This window comes from Bactrocera tryoni, unplaced genomic scaffold (assembly GCF_016617805.1).
Source record: "Bactrocera tryoni isolate S06 unplaced genomic scaffold, CSIRO_BtryS06_freeze2 scaffold_7, whole genome shotgun sequence".
Lineage (NCBI taxonomy): Eukaryota > Metazoa > Arthropoda > Insecta > Diptera > Tephritidae > Bactrocera > Bactrocera tryoni.
Genome location: NW_024396366.1, coordinates 11,649,444 through 11,667,399, shown reverse-complemented (window position 1 = coordinate 11,667,399; position 17,956 = coordinate 11,649,444). Strand labels below are relative to the sequence as shown.

Below are 17,956 nucleotides of genomic sequence, written 5' to 3'. Positions count from 1 at the left end.
CGCACTCGCGACTTGGCACTCACGTCACTGTTGACAGTCATAACTTTGAAGTTGTAGATAATTTCGTCTATTTAGGAACCAGTATTAACACCACCAACAATGTCAGCCTGGAAATCCAACGCAGGATTGCTCTTGCCAACAGGTGCTACTTCGGACTGAGTAGGCAATTGAAAAGTAAAGTCCTCTCTCGACGAACAAAAAGCTAAACTCTATAAGTCGCTCATAATTCCCGTCCTGCTATATGGTGCAGAGGCTTGGACGATGTCAACAACCGATGAGTCGACGTTGCGAGTTTTCGAGAGAAAAGTTCTGCGAAAGATTTATGGTCCTTTGCGCGTTAGCCACGGCGAATATCGCATTCGATGGAACGATGAGCTGTACGAGATATACGACGACATTGACATAGTTCAGCGAATTAAAGACAGCGGCTACGCTGGCTAGGTCATGTTGTCCGAATGGACGAAAACACTCCAGCTCTGAAAGTATTCGACGCTGTACCCGCCGGGGAAGCAGAGGAAGAGGAAGACCTCCACTCCGTTGGAAGGACCAAGTGGAGAAGGACCTGGCTACGCTTGGAATATCCAATTGGCGCCACGTAGCGAAAAGGAGAAACGACTGGCGCGCTGTTGTTAACTCGGCTATACTCGCGTAAGCGGTGTCTACGCCAATTAAGAAGAAGAAGACATAAGTATATCTTAAAATTCATATTATTTTCAATAAAATTTTTAAAATTTATTTCTTAAGCATAGACTGACAAGCAAAATAAGCAAATGCTTTCACAGGACATGCAATGTACATACATACAAGTATGTGTATTATTTTTTGGCACATTTGTCTGTATGTTTACGAAAGCAAATACGAGCCGTTTACGTACATACATACATACATATGTACAAATTCATAAGGGAATAATAAGTGCCGCAGGCATCTTTCCGCATCTCCGTTGTCACGGACAACCAATGGCCGACGCTTATGTCTGAGATAAAGAGATGTCCAACTCCTCTCTCATTGGAAGTGAGAGAGTAGTTGCTAAACGTCAAAAGCTCCTGAACTTTGACAGCTAATCGAGTTCAAAAGGTTTTGACGTTTCGAGCGATGGCCAGATTGAAATCTTACCAAAACAAGTAAGGAAGGGCTAAGTTCGGTTGTCACCGAACATTTTATACTCTCGCATGGTAAAGTGATAATCGAGATTTCATTATACGTCATTTACATATTTTTCAAATACCGTATTTTTGTAAAGTTTTATTCCGCTATCATCATTGGTTCGTAATGTACTATATATTATACAGAGAAGGCATCAGATGTACATGTCATCAGGGTGTTAAGAAAATATTATGTGCCGAATTGCATTGAAATCGGTCTAGTAGTTCCCGAGATATGGTTTTTGGTCCATAAGTGGGCGACGCCACCCCCGTTTTAAATTTTTATAAAAAGTTTGGATGCAGCTTTCTTCTGCCATTCCTCCCGTAAAATTTAGTGTTTCTGACGTTTTTTGTTTGTCGGTTAACGCACTTTTAGTGATTTTCAACATAACCTTTGTACGGGAGGTGGGCGTGGTTATTATCCGATTTCTTCCATTTTTGAACTGTATATGGAAATGCCTGAAGGAAACGACTCCATAGAGTTTGGTTGACATAGCTATGGTAGTTTCCGAGATATGTACAAAAAACTTAGTAGGGGGCGGGACCACGCCCACTTTTCCAAAAACATTACGTCCAAATATGACCCTCCCTAATGCGATCCTTTGTGTCAAATTTCACTTTAATATCTTTATATATGGCTTAGTTATGACACTTTATAGGTTTTCGGTTTCCGCCATTTTGTGGGCGTGGCAGTTAACCGATTTTGCCCATCTTCGAACTTAACCTTCTTATGGAGCCAAGGAATACGTGTACCAAGTTTCATCATGATATCTCAATTTTTACTCAAGTTACAGCTTGCACGGACGGACGGACGGACAGACAGACTTCCGGATTTCGACTCTACTCGTCACCCTGATCACTTTGGTATATATAACCCTATATCTGACTCTTTTAGTTTTAGGACTTACAAACAACCGTTATGTGAACAAAACTATAATACCCTCCTTAGCAACATTGTTGCGAGAGTATAAAAATATGTAAACGGAGGGATTTGTTGCATCGTTCAAAACCACTTATAAACAAGTAAGGAAGGGCTAAGTTCGGGTGTCACCGAACATTTTATACTCTCGCATGGTAAAGTGATAATCGAGATTTCATAATACGTCATTTACATATTTTTCAAATACCGTATTTTTGTAAAGTTTTATTCCGCTATCATCATTGGTTCCTAATGTTTATACTCGTATTATACAGAGAAGGCATCAGATGGAATTCAAAATAGCTTTATATTGGAAGAAGGCGTGGTTGTGAACCGATTTCACCCATATTTCGTACATGTCATCAGGGTGTTAAGACAATATTATTTACCGAATTTCATTGAAATCGGTGTAGTAGCTCCTGAGATATGGTTCTTGGTCCATAAGTGGGCGGCGCCACGCCCATTTTCAATTTTTAAAAAAAGCCTGGGTGCAGCTTCCTTCTGCCACTTCTTCCGTAAAATTTAGTGTTTCTGACGTTTTTTGTTAGTCGGTTAACGCACTTTTAGTGATTTTCAAAATAACCTTTGTATGGGAGGTGGGCGTGGTTATTATCCGATTTCTTCCATTTTTGAACTGTATATAGAAATGTCTGAAGAAAACGACTGTGTAGAGTTTGGTTAACATAGCTATAGTAGTTTCCGAGATATGTACAAAAAACTTAGTAGGGGGCGGGGCCACGCCCACTTTTCCAAAAAAATTACGTCCACATATGCCCCTTCTTAATGCGATCCTTTGTGCCAAATTTCACTTTAATATCTTTATTTATGGCTTAGTTATGACACTTTATATGTTTTCGGTTTCCGCCATTTTGTAGGCGTGGCAGTTGGCCGATTTTGCCCATCTTCGAACTTAACCTTCTTATGGAGCCAAGGAATACGTGTACCAAGTCAGCATGATATCTCAATTTTTACTCAAGTTACAGCTTGCACGGACGGACGGACAGACGGACGGACGGACAGACAGACATCCGGATTTCGACTCTACTCGTCACCCTGATCACTTTGGTATATATAACCCCATATCTGACTCTTTTAGTTTTAGGACTTACAAACAACCGTTATGTGAACAAAACTATAATACTCTCGTTAGCAACATTGTTGCGAGAGTATAAAAATGTAAAAAACTTAAAATTAACGTTTTGTAATTTGAAGAATCATAGTAATATTTTCAATGGAAAATGATTAAAAACATTTAATGATTAAGAGCTAACAAGCTTACATCCTTTTATTAGGTATTGAAAGGTCAAAAGTCAGTTGTTCTAATATGTTTTAAAAAGATTTAAATAGTTGCTCCATATAATAAATAACCACCAAAGCAGTAATTTTTATTCGTACTAAATGTTGGGTGTTTTAATTTAAATACCCAAAAAATATTATTTTGTTCAATCTGGACATAATGGAAAATGTTATAAAAAACGCTAACTTTGAAGCGCTCTCATACTGGAATAAATTGAACATCCCTTTATTCTTGCTCATGTTTTGTCAAAGAATCAGTGATTCGAAACGCTGACGCGACGACAAAGCGTCACAACATTGTGTTGTTGGTAGAAAATCCGAGCTGTGCCGAAAGAAACTAACAAACGATCGCCGATTGTCACCGCTTCCCTTGCCGCTCGAACAGCTTCGCCCTAAAACCGTTGTAAATATGTATGTTTATGTATGCACATTTTCTCACTGTTTTCTGCGTTTTGTGAGTTTGCGAACTTGTCAGTTTTCCTTCCAGAGGAACATGAGAAAGTTTTTCAATTTATGATTTTTAGCTTTTGCTTGTTAGCAAAGGCATGCTCGGGGAGATGTTACGGAATCTGTTTGTAAGAATGTAGCGAGGTCGCTTGTTGAATGTGCGTCTCCGTTTATGAATGAAAATGTTTTTGTTGAAAGATTTACTGCATTTGGGCTTCTCCCATTTGGCTGCCGTGTTGACTTGTGGTGCTTATGCTAATTGAGGCAACTGTTGTTTTTGTAGAACAATGTTTAAATTTTTTTTTGTGACATATTAACATGTGTACGCATATGTAAATTTGTATGCTTTTGCATTTTTTGTTCGGCAATGTATACAAATATATATATGTATATTTATGTATGTATGTATATTCAAATAGATCAATGCGCGCACATGCAGTATATTGATAAATGATAAACTAATAATTTGAATTTCTGAATGCGCACAATTACATACATATATATGTACATTCATATGTGTATGATCTTACTCATTTCAATAAATATGATTGAATTCAAACATATGTAAATATAAGCCAAAAATGGAAGGAATAATCCAATAGCCTTAAACAAAATAAGCAAAAATTGTTAAATCGAGTGGGATATCTTCGGCTTGTTCTTTTGATATACTTGCCACATTGATCAAAGTATTTTCACTTGAAGGCACTTTAGACACTGCAGAATCATCAGTGGACGGAACGCCACTACCACTTAGAACGTCGAGTGTTGGGTCAATAATAGGATCTTGAATATCTGTAGACGGTTTTTCAAAGAAATCGTCTAATTTCCGCGTTTTTTTAATCGTATCCTTTTGTTTATCATCTTTTTCTTTAGCTCGCTTGCGATACTCTGCCTACTTAACCTTACCCTTTTCTTTCCGTCCATATTTAACTATGTAACACAAAGTTTTTATGTGTGCGTGAGATAATTACAAATATTTACCCTGCCAACCATGAGCGGGTAAAAAAACTGATAATCAGTGAGTAAGAATGTGGGTAATCCATAGGGAAAACATGTGTACTTTGCCATAGGCCGAGCGACAATTATACCCACTCACGTACGTATACATGTGATCATACATCTTTGTTGCGCTCATTCAGCAGTGTCCTATAAAAAAGTATATCTGTCTTGCTCTAATATCCCCAATCGACGGCTGATGCAGGGTTGCATTTTCTCTTTTTAAATAGCTGATGCAGGGTTGCATTTTTTGATTCCTACTTTTAAAATTTCTTAAAATTTCAAACTAAACTTTTTAATTTTCAAAATTTTTATTTTATTTTAATATGTTTACAAAAATTTATTACAGTTTATATAAATAAAAATATATATTTAATTTACAAAAATATTTAATATCTGAAAAAAGGTTAATTAAATAAAAGAATTATTAAAACCTGAAAGTAAAATAAAGGTTATTAATACCTGAAAATAAATAATAATTACATTGAAGAAAGATTAATTGTATAAAATGATAATAATATCTGAAAAAAAAAAGATTTATGTTATCTGAAAGAATAAAATATACATATTAAATACAAATAGAATTTACTCTGAAAGAAAAGATAAATATTATTTGATCATTTAAAATTTAAAACAATCATTTGTTTTCACATATTATATTGGATTGTGCAGGCCTCCTTAAACGCATAAAATACATATGTACATAGTATGTATTTATTTTTGCGTATTATATTGGACTGCACAGTCCAATTTCAAAGTACACTCACTTTTTTCACATACTTACTTAACAATTGATATTTGCCGCTTCTGATGATATAGCTGCTGCTGTTACTTCCAATTCAGTTCTGATTTCCAATGCTATAAAAATAAATGAAGTAATTATTTTCAAAATATTGTTAAAAAATCACATAAATTCATTTACTTACCTTGTTGTTGTACGAGCCTCCTTTACGATGGCACGATCACGAACGACATGCGTCTTTCAATAATTTTTTTTATTACCCTTTTTGAGATTTTCTATTGTCAGTATTGACAATTATGTTTTCTCCTTCGCACTCATTCAAATAAATCAAGAGATGAAAGAAACTTTTTTTCATGGCATTTAGGTAAACAAAAAATAACCCGAAAATGTGCGTTGGTGTTAGTGTATAGAGAAAAAATGTGTAGTTGTATTGGAATATTTGTCACAAGCGGGTAGCCGTGGTTCGCAGGGTATGTAAATAGAAAAAATATAGCAGTGCATACACGTCGCGTCGCGAATGTCGTTACCAAATTAATGAAAAACTTAATCCGCTCACTGCAATTGCTATACGCACATTGTTGACAATCGCAGTCACGAGCGGGCAAGCGAGTAAGGCGTGGGGGGGACGGGGGTTGGCAGCGGCAAGGAGCGAGGTCACAGCGGCGCGTAAGACCAATAAGTTAGGACTAGATACTTTATATGTACGATGTACGAAATTATTTAAGTACTTTGATTTGAGTTATTTCTTGTTAATCTTGTTGTTATCAGTGATTTTTTTGGCACGATTTGCCACCCTTAATATCTGGCCGCCCTAGGCCCGGGCCTACTGGCCCTTAGGGCAAAGCCGCCTCTGATCTGAGGGGACATATTTTTTGTGCTTTTGAGAGTTTGGGATGGTTGATACGGCTGTAAGCATGTCTCGGAAGGACGGCCATTCTTCATAACCTCTATGAACTTTCTCAGAGTCACATGGTACCTCGAAGTGGATGCTGTTTGTGGCAGCTCTACTCTCGAATGTGGGATAGGTGTAATTGCTTGTATTACCTTTAATTGATCCAAGCAGTTTTCGTATATTGCGTACGCCAATGATTTACAATAATGTGGTGATTCTAAGAGTCCATATTTTATTTTTGGTTTTTTTACCAGTGCCTTCTTCTTCTTCTTCATTGGCGTAGACACCGCTTACGCGATTATAGCCGAGTTAACAATAGCGCGCCAGTCGTTTGCTGTGCACTTTTATAGAAGACGGTACCTTCTCTATTCAGTTCTGCAGCTCGAACTATTTTCTCCAGAAGCAGGTTGAAGAAGTCGCACGATAGGGAAGTATTCTCCCGTATGCTCTTTGTATATATTTTTATAAATATTAAAAAGGCATAGAAATTTGTTCGCATTAGAAAATTTGCATATAAGTTCTTATGTATGTTTTTTGGTATTTTTTGTTGTTTGTGTTCCTTTTTATGTTATAATTTTAATGTTCGCCTTCCCTTACTAATTTTAAGCAATTCTGTTTATTACTTGATCAAGTATAAGAGGTATTGCCGGATACTGGTGCAAGGAAATATTTGAATAATTATTTTGTTGGAGGGTTATGTGTGTTTGGAATACACAACGTAAGCATACTTATGTAGGCATTCAATTAATACTTATTAAGTGATATATAAATGTATGTACCTACATATCTATATATTATTTTGTGCCACGCGGTATTGCGGCTTTTACCGTGTTTGAATTTTGTTTTATTAAGCCGTTAAGGCCTATTTCCATTACAAGTTTTATATAAGATAAAACTGTAATTTAATCATACATAAGTATTTGCGTTTAATAAATTAAAACGAGCATAATACGCTCACTCGGTACTTCATATGGTATGTTTTGCATATGTATGTGCATATGTTGCTGAATGCTTTCTGCGTTTTGTTCTTCTTCCTGTTCTCCAGCTGGCTACCTCTTAGTGTTGTTGTGTTGTTTGTATGTATATTGTTTTATTGATCGCGCTCGTTTGTTTTTGGTTTGTGTTATTGTTTAGGTGCTTTTACTTTACGCGCCGTTTTATGCTTTTGTCACCACAGTTTTGTTTTTTCGTTTCACTGAATTTTTTGTTTCAGTTCTTCTTTTTCTTGTATATGTTACATATTTTTGTATATTATTTTTGTCACTTCACCGTGCTATTTGTTTTCACAACTTTTCGCTGTAATCTATAGTGCCTTTTTTTAAGGCTCGAAGGACCCTGTTTAAGTGTACACTCAATACATTGGGGTGCGGTAATTATAATTAAAATATCCGTTTTTGTATGCACTTAGTTTTTTCAACAATTTAAATCAATAAATTTATATTTTATAAATTCTTTACATATGAATATCGATGGGCGAGGTGGCGATACTCCAATTCCAAAAGATTTGTCGGTGCTGGCGATCGAGTTGCCGCGGATCGTGGTCGAATTGTATAATTGGTGGAAAGTAGCTTTAGGTGTTAACTCGGCGCAGTGTATAAGCGAATATCGAAAAGCAAAAATTGATGTGCGATAAGATGTGTAACAAATTGTGTCTGCTTTCCCGTTCTACATCCTTTTGATGAGTGAGTTGGTGTACGGATGTGGTAGGTTGTAGTGTCATCAGCTGTGGTTAATTGAGCTGTGTTTTATTAGGGTGCCCCAGTTTTTCGGTTAGATGCTTAACTCATTTAAACGTAGTGACTACGAACTGAAAACAGTTATCTTTGGCATCAGTTCATAACCAAAAGCCAAATACTTTCCTCGGTGGCAAAACTATTAGACTTCGCTGGATTCCACTGATTCAAGCAAAATTTCTCAATCAAGAACTGAATATCAAGATCATAGCAGGCGTGCAATCTGCCAGCTAATCCGTCGACAATTCATACACGTAACCGGTACCAACAACATCGGGGTTCCGTCCAGCGCAGGAAGGGTACACTCAGAATCAGCGAAAATTAACAAGATTAAATGCCCTAGCGATCACACTACAAAAGGTGCAGAGACTTCAAAGCACCCACCAAACACAAGCACAACACATTGTAGAAACTAACCAAGCACACTAAACACCAGCACTTCAACCATTGTTTATCCTCCACCCCAAAGATAAAAAATCAGATCGGAATGACTCCGTTTTCACCCGCAAATAAGAAGGGTTTTCGACATTGTGTGTGTATCAAATGAAATAAAGTGAGATCTAATCAAAAAACCTGTAGTGAAATAATAATATCTTTACAAAATTATATAATTAATGTAGTTATTTAATTTAATTTCAAAAACAAGTGCAAGTGAATATGTGTACATCATTCGTTTACAATATATGGTATAAGATTGTGGCGATAGTCCAAAAACATCAATTTGTCGAAAGTCATTGGATCAAAAAAAAAATATCCAATAAATTTTGTGTGCAGAATCAAATTTCTAGTCTTTTTGATTGGTAAAAATTATTTAAAGATGATCTCTCGGCCGTGGACGAACGACGAACCACGTCCAGTACGGCAATCAACATCAACTCATGATCAACACGTTAATAAAAAAAAAGGAATTGGTGCTTGAAAACCAACGATTAACAGTCAGAGATCTTAATGGTATCGTTGGAATATTGAAAGAATCAGTTAAAACTATTTTGAAAGATCATTTGGTGCCTAAGAAAATTTAAAGTACGATTAGTACCAAAATCACTCAACCACTACGACTAGCAGGATTTCGTGAAACGATTTTTGCTGGCGATAAGTCTTGGATCTAAGTTTTACGACTCGGAAAAAGACAATCAAATTAATAAAAAGGCGAGAAACAGCACATTAACCAAATATTTATAGCGGCACAAGGTAAATGTAGTTATATAAAATAAAATTCAAAAAAGTAAAGAAGGGCTAAGTTGGGATGTAACCAAACATTTGCTACTCTCGGTGAAATACATTCAGGCGTTGAAAAAACTTTACATTTTAAAATGTTACAAAATAATTCAACATTCATTATTTCATGATATCGTGAATAGATTACAGTCAAAGACCTAATTTTATAGATCGTAAACGCCTTTAATTTCTTTATTAAATTTTACTTGGTGTCTGCGATAATAAACTCAACCAACTAGAGCGTTGGACTAAATCGACTACTATTTTCACACATGAGTAAACATCAGTATATCCAATACTACATATTTATTCGCTTAATTTTGTATCTTACATATTGACCGATATGCCTTCTGATCAAACATAATAAATGAACAGGTAAGGAAGGAATAAAGGTTCAATTATAGGTTCCATAACCATAATCAAATAAAAAGCTCATCAAACCAGCTTTACGAGCAAACCTGTTTCCAGTTATTGGTGCCCTACTACAACGCTATGGCTATAACCAGCACGGTACCTATCGATTGAATTTTGCTTTTCCGCCATAACCATAAACAGCTGTTTGCTGTTTCTTTATTTTGTATTTCTGTGGTTTTATTTTGATCATTTGTTATTATTGGTTCTGATGAGTTTCATTTTGTATATTTTTCTATATGTTACTCATTTTAACATATGTTCTATAAATTTCTTCACTGCTCATTTATTTGCTTTTAGGAGATAGAGAAATTAATAGAGCTAATCGAAGAAGGAATTTTTCTCTCGAAAACTCGTTACGTGGACTCATCAGATGTCATCGCTCATGCGTCTGCACCATATAGCAGAACGGGAATAATGAGTGACTTATAGAATTTGGTTTTACTCGTCGAGAGAGGAATTTACTTCTCAATTGCCTACTCGGTCCGAAGTACCGCCTATTGGAAAGAGTTATTCTGCGTTGGATTTCAAGGATGACATTGTTGTTGCTGTTAATACTGGTTCCAAGATAGACGAAATTATCTACAACTTCGATGTTATGACTGTCAACAGTCATGTGGGAGCCATGTCGCGAGTGCGACGACTGTTTGTTTAATGACAAGAGATATTTCATCTTGCCTTCGTTCACCACCACACCCATTTGCTTCACTTCCCTATCCATTCTGACCAATGATATCAATATCATCGACGTAAGCCATCAGCGGTACATTCTTATAGAAGATGGTATCTTCTCTCTTTAGTTCTGCAGCTTGAATTATTTTCTCCAAGAGTGGATTGAAGAAGTCGCACGAAAGAGAGTCGCCTTATATCAAACATCATTTGGTATCGAAAGGCTCGGAGATGTCCTTCCCGATCCTGACGGAGCTTTTGGTATTGTTCAACGTCAGTTTACACAGCCGTATTAGTTTTACGGGGATACCAAATTCAGACACCGCCGCATAAATGCAGCTCCTTTTTGTGCTGTCAAAAGCATCTTTGTAATCGAAGAAGTGGTGGTGTGTGTCGATTCTCTTTTTCAGGTCTTTCAGATTAGGCGTTTGGTAAATATCTGATTAGTAGTTGATTTTCCAGGCCTAGAGCCACACTGATAAGGTCCAATCAGTATGTTGACGGTGGGCTTTAATCCATAATTTGGGTATGCTCTGCGCATCAGTCTCTAGATCACCTATGGGGGTTCCACAAGAGTATAAGTATATCCGGACTTGAAACTTTCTGCTAGTCGCCGATTTGAAAATACTACATACAATAATACAACTCTAAAATTAGAATGTATATTCCTTAATAAATTCTTCAAATGAAACAATAGCACTAAATTCTACAAAACAATACTACAAAAAAACTTACAGAAAAAAAATTAAATTGGATTTGAACTGCTTACATAAGTTTTTTTTTAATTTGAACCAATAAGAGAATATGTCATCAAGAAATACTATTTCCATTAGTGCCAGCTTTGCAGACATTCTTACTACATACAATGGTTCTATCAACTGACCGGCATATTTTTCTTGGACCAAAAACAAATTAATCATTTTTCATTCCGCCAATATTATGCGTTCAGCAAAATTTCAGGACAACAATAAAATTCTATAAGTGCGACGCCAATGCTTAAAGGACAGGGAGTTACCACAATAGTCTGACCACATAGAATTGCTGAAATAAATTACATTTCGGTGCTCGATAAATTCGATTTTAATAAAAAACAATTTTGTTGGCTTATAATAAAATAGGTAATTATGCGACATAATAATTTTCAGCACAAATTCGGCATTCGGAAAGCTCAATTCACTGATATGTAGATTTCGATCGTGTAAAAACAAAAAACATCAGCCGACACAACCGTAAACGGAAGTTGTGCCGCCCCAAAATGAAGCCGATGTATCCAGAGCTGTGTATACTAACATACTTATTCTGAGAAACTGGCTTGTGAGGTTTATTTTGTAAGGTTTGCAATGAGAAACAAACATTCAACAACAAAACATTCACTACATGAGGCGAAAAGAACTTTGCTGTGAAGCAGTTTTTTTCAAAAACAAAGAAGACAAAATAAAGAAATGGACAACCAAGAAAAGTGAGTAATCCTGCAAATTTATTAAATTTGGTGCATATATAATATTTTCATTTATTTTTAGAATTTCAAAATGTGAAAGAACAACTCAATAACAGCTGCAGCATTACAGGGTATTATTTCAACAAAAATATCTTTTTATCCGCACATGTATTAAACACATACATACATATTTACAAATAAAATTTTGCCTGAATTATTTAAACATAAATATATATATGTCTTTCTATTCACACTTAGAAGGAAGTAAAATGTAAAAACAGCATAAGTTACATATTTATGTATTGTAATAGACAAATACTTATATACATACAGTGACGAGCAATACTGTAACACCCCACAGTGATCCATTCTAAAATGACGTCGAAAACAAAAATAAAGAAGGACTTTAATAATTTAATTTTTGTTTTCAATTAATTGTAGCCTTAGCTTTATTAAAGTAAACAATTCAATATGTTTAAAAGTAATAACGTAAAAAAAGCTCAATGTTACAGTTTTGCACTCGATGTAATGTTAAAACATAATAATCAAAAAGTTAATATTTGTTCCAAAAACCTTTAGATTTTTTTAAAGCGTTCAACCGGTTGGGCATACTTTTTGTATATTGCATTCCAAACTTCTTGAGTCCGCTCCCACAACTCATTTACCCCCTTAGGAGGATTAGGGTACTTCGCCAGGTGCGCCTTGATATGACTCCATAAATTTTCGATTAGACTCATATCCGGTGACTGAGGGGGCCATGTAAGGGTCGAAAATTTTTGTCGTTTAATCCAATCTTGTACAAGGCGAGCCGTGTGATTCGAGTCATTGTCTTGCTGAAAGATAACTTTTTCAGCAGCAAGACCTAAATTTTCGATGACTATCGGCAAATTTGGTTGTAAAATGGTCAGATACTGCTCCTTACGTATGATTCCATTAATGCGTACCAGACGACCTATACCGTTTTTGGCGATATACCCCCAAACCATGATTGACCCGCCACCATGTTTTACAGTTTTGTATATGTATAATAGATAACGCGTTTGGAAGAATAGTTCTTCTATTCTATTTCAATAAAATAAATGCAAATTTCTTTAAAAATATTGAAATTATCAAAACAAACACAACCGATTTTGTATTGTGAGGTTTGCTTTCACACATCAGAAATTTGAGCTTTTGAAATAACGTCAACATAAGGAAAACCTCACAAGTAACAAGCCCCTCACAATAACAAAAGAGATAACCAACTTTTTATGGCCGCAATTGAAAGAAGTTGATCTTAACAATATCTGGTTCCCACAAGACTTGGCTACGTGCTACACAGCACGTGCAACAACCGAATTATTGCGAGAAAAGTTTGGAGATTCGATTATTTAAAGAAATTTTGAATGACCACCAAGAACTTGTAATTTAACATTATTAGACTACTTCTTTTGGAAATATTTGAAGTCATTGGCTAAGCAATAAGCCAGACTCTCTTCAAGATTTAGAAGTCAATATTGAACGTGCTTTCATGACATACGGCTTGATATAGTGTAAAAAGTACTAGAAAATTTGCTTCATCGAATTCGTTCCTTCAAGAGAAATAAAAAACATTGAAATTTCTCACCTGTTTGGCTTACTTATGGTATGTATCGGGTGATTTTTTAAGAGCTTGATAACTTTTTTTTAAAAAAAAACGCATAAAATTTGCAAAATCTCATCGGTTCTTTATTTGAAACGTTAGATTGGTTCATGACATTTACTTTTTGAAGATAATTTCATTTAAATGTTGACCGCGGCTGCGTCTTAGGTGGTCCATTCGGAAAGTCCAATTTTGGGCAACTTTTTCGAGCATTTCGGCCGGAATAGCCCGAATTTCTTCGAAATGTTGTCTTCCAAAGCTGGAATAGTTGCTGGCTTATTTCTGTAGACTTTAGACTTGACGTAGCCCACAAAAAAAATAGTCTAAAGGCGTTAAATCGCATGATCTTGGTGGCCAACTTACGGGTCCATTTCTTGAGATGAATTGTTCTCCGAAGTTTTCCCTCAAAATGGCCATAGAATCGCGAGCTGTGTGGCATGTAGCGCCATCTTGTTGAAACCACATGTCAACCAAGTTCAGTTCTTCCATTTTTGGCAACAAAAGTTTGTTAGCATCGAACGATAGCGATCGCCATTCACCGTAACGTTGCGTCCAACAGCATCTTTGAAAAAATACGGTCCAATGATTCCACCAGCGTACAAACCACACCAAACAGTGCATTTTTCGGGATGCATGGGCAGTTGGCCACCAAGATCATGCGATTTAACGCCTTTAGACTATTTTTTGTGGGGCTACGTCAAGTCTAAAGTCTACAGAAATAAGCCAGCAACTATTCCAGCTTTGGAAGACAACATTTCCGAAGAAATTCCGGCTATTCCGGCCGAAATGCTCGAAAAAGTTGCCCAAAATTGGACTTTCCGAATGGACCACCTAAGACGCAGCCGCGGTCAACATTTAAATGAAATTATCTTCAAAAAGTAAATGTCATGAACCAATCTAACGTTTCAAATAAAGAACCGATGAGATTTTGCAAATTTTATGCGTTTTTTTTTTAAAAAAAGTTATCAAGCTCTTAAAAAATCACCCGATATATATATTCACGGCCAAGTAAGACTAAGGCTAAGGTTGTATCCTTTTTTAAAATTGCAGAAAATTATGCTCACTGAATTTCACTCAAATATCTCATAGATTTATCGATATATGTGTATGGTCCAATGGAAGAGTACAAGTCCTTATATTCGGTAAGTTAGAGCTAAGGAGACCGTCTTTATCCAATTTTAACACAGCGGTACACTACTTATTATCGGGAAATGATTTTCTGAATTTCTGTAATATATTTCTCAGATTGACAGATATTTTTTGGTTGAAATTGGTCAGGTAAATATGCGATTTCATTTAAAGGGCGATGCTTTACCCTTTGCCCAATTGAGTCATCAGTTTCTATGAAGAATTTTCATCTTTCCGAACCATCTTGGCTGTGTAATTTAATGTTTCCGATGACTACTGAGTTATACATACATATGCAGGGTTTTTTCGGAAAGTAATATTACTGATTTTCTTCCGCCGCGACTGTACTTCGGAACGTGCGTGCACGCACTGGATTCGGTAGAAGGCATTCCTAGCTAACAAACGAGTGACTGGTCAGTTTTCTCCGAGCACCTGGAGCCGACTGCAGCGTTCTATAGAGCCCGATTATATTCTGTGTGAAACTCGGTAAATCTGGCACACGCCAGCGTCTCCTCGCCCAAAATGAATGGAAGGATGAGCAAATCGAAAGTGAAAACGATTGTCTTTTTTGACATCAAAGTCATCGTTCACAATAAATTTGTTCCTCTGGACAAACCGACAATGCCAAGTTTTACGTGAAAGTCCTCAAGAGACTGAAACGAAGGGTTTCACAACGACAAAGCTCCGGCTCAAACCGTCAATGCCAAGTTTTGCGTGGAAGTCCTCAAGAGACTGAATCGAAGGGTTTCACAACGACAAAGCTCCGGCTCAAACCGCCTTTCTTGTGAACAGGTGCCTAACGAAGACCGGCATTCCAAATCTTCCGCAGCTGGCCTACAGCCCAGATGTGGCTTCCCGGAATTTTTTCTGTTTCATTGCCTGAAAAGGCCGATGAAAGGCAAACATTTTGTAACGACAGAGGGGATCCAAGCAGCATGCACCTCGGCTCTTAAGGCTATTCTGGAGAATGCCTTCCGTGACGCCTTCAACTAAGAACTCTTTCATTCGAGTTTGGAAGATTAAAAAGCGAAACAGCACTTGTATTTAGCTTCAGTACCCTTGTTTAAATCGAAGGATTTTTGTAAAGAATGAACTACTAGGCAATATCAAAAAATATTTTTGCTCCATCAGCAGCTAAACTCAATTTAAATGGTTTTATTCAAGATAAGGATCCAAAACATTCTGCTTTACTAGTTAAAAAATGGTTTTTGTATAATGTAAATAAATACTCCTACATCCTTTCCAGAGTTCAGAGTATGGTGGCTAAGGGAAGTATTTGTCCGATTCAATCTATTTTTGACATACAGACACACTATTATAAGAGAAGTATTATCTCTTAATTTCAGTTATATATATCACACATTGACCGACATTTTCGATCGAAAGTCAACTATAGGTACCCGGGTCTGAATATTCGGAACCTAAGGGCTTGAACGGTTTTTATTGGATTTAAACAATTTTTGGTCATAATATATGAGCAGTAGGCGTGGTTGTTGTCCGATTTCGTGCATTTTGTACTGTGACATAAGAATGTAGGAAGAATGCCACGTGCTAAATTTTGTCTCGAGATATGGGATTTCACCAGAAAGTGTGCATTTCCACGCCCATCATCAAATTTTTGTCGGTGGTAAAATTTAATGTCTTTGACATATTTAAGTATTGATTTATCGCGCTGTTAGTAGTTTTTAACAGTACCGTTATATCCATTTTCGCACTGTCGGTAGAAGTTCTTATAAGATTTGTACTCAGCAAATTTGGTTGTTGTAGCTTAAACAGCTTAGGAGATATGTATATTAAACTTTTTTGAGGGCGGAGGCACGCTCACTTTTTGTTTGCAACAGATGGCCCTTGCTGTTGCGATACCTACAGCTTAATACCTTAATTTAGTTCTTAGTTATGGCACTTTATATGTTTTCGGTTAATGGCGATTTACGAGCGTGGCAGTGGTTCGATTACGCCCATCTACGAACTCGATTTTTTTTTTACTAAGGAACCCACATACATACATAGTTTCATCGAGATATCTCAATTTTTACTCAAGTAGTCGGACGAACGGACAGACAAACATATTCATATTTTAGATCAGTTTGAGTAATATGATTGGTTCAAATGAAAAATTTCTTTTTTCCTTGTGTTTTTAAAACTTAAGATTAAAAATTAATTATAGTAATTTATAAAAGAAACTAAAAGATTTAAAGCGAGAAGAAGAATTGCTCAAGTAAGAAGTTGCGCAGAGGATTGTTGAATCAGAGGGTTTATTCAATAAGTTTGTGAACCACAAGATCACGTAGGCTTTGATTAAAAACAAACTCAAATCAGATTTATGTTAGTATTTAGTTAGTTAGCTTTTTTCATAAGTAAAATTTTATTTAATATGTATATATGTAGTTTGTTAGTTTTAATTTTTAAGGAAATTTAACACTTTATATCATTAACAACAGAGGTATCCTACTCACGTTTAAGAAGTGAGCTGAATACATACAGCTTTGCAATAGAAAAATGTCATGCTATATTAAACATTTTAATGTTCAAGTAGATTTAAATTTTAGTTCTTTAGAAGGACAAGAATAGCACAACATTAATGTCTTATTGAAGTTCAATGGAATTTTTGTTATAAGCATACATTAGTTTATTTTCAAAACTTGACTCAGGTTTTAATCAAATAAGGTTGAACATACACATTTGCTGTGCAAAAGTTTTTATAACAATGTTTTGCAGACACTTTGAAATATTTCTCACGTCTTTAAATTCATCAATGCACTCGAACTAAGCTTTATTGCTATCTTTTCGGCACAATCCAAAGTATTAGTAGTATTAAAAAGTTAGCAATCTCTTATTTTATTCTTTTCGGTTCTATTCTTCGCGGTCCATAAGACCATTTTTCCACGATTCTGTTAGAATACATATTCCTAGCTTTTAGCTCCAATGGTCAAACTCAATAAATTAAAGCGTGTATACACTTGATATAAAATCCGAACATTCAGGATATTACTACTAAAATTATTGTGTTTAAACATATTTTCTACTCACTTCGTACTCATTCATTTTTAATATATCTCCGTTAAAAACTAAAATATATTGTCAAGATTTAAAATTAATACAACTATCATGAAAATGGCACCTGCTTATAACTAAGTAATACTGTTCACTCTCTAATAATATTATCAACTCGAAAAACCAGTAATTAACACATATGTACATATTTACATATTAAGTTCGACATTTGTTCTGGTTTCTGCTTTCTCGCTACTTGGTAAAGTAAAATCAGGCTGAATAACCAATCAAAAGTTCCGCAGTCACA

The 17,956-nt window shown here is 35.8% G+C and overlaps 1 protein-coding gene across 1 annotated transcript in view; it reads right to left on the bottom strand.

Annotated features, from left to right (window-relative positions):
• LOC120781779 (homogentisate 1,2-dioxygenase-like) overlaps nucleotides 1-17,200 on the bottom strand; it is a 44,469-nt gene extending 27,269 nt beyond the window's left edge. Inside the window, exon 1 of the mRNA XM_040114007.1 lies at nucleotides 17,112-17,200. Coding sequence (XP_039969941.1) covers nucleotides 17,112-17,135 — 24 coding nt within the window. The 5' untranslated portion in view covers nucleotides 17,136-17,200. The remainder of the gene's footprint in view (nucleotides 1-17,111) is intronic.
• Nucleotides 17,201-17,956: the final 756 nt, after the last annotated feature.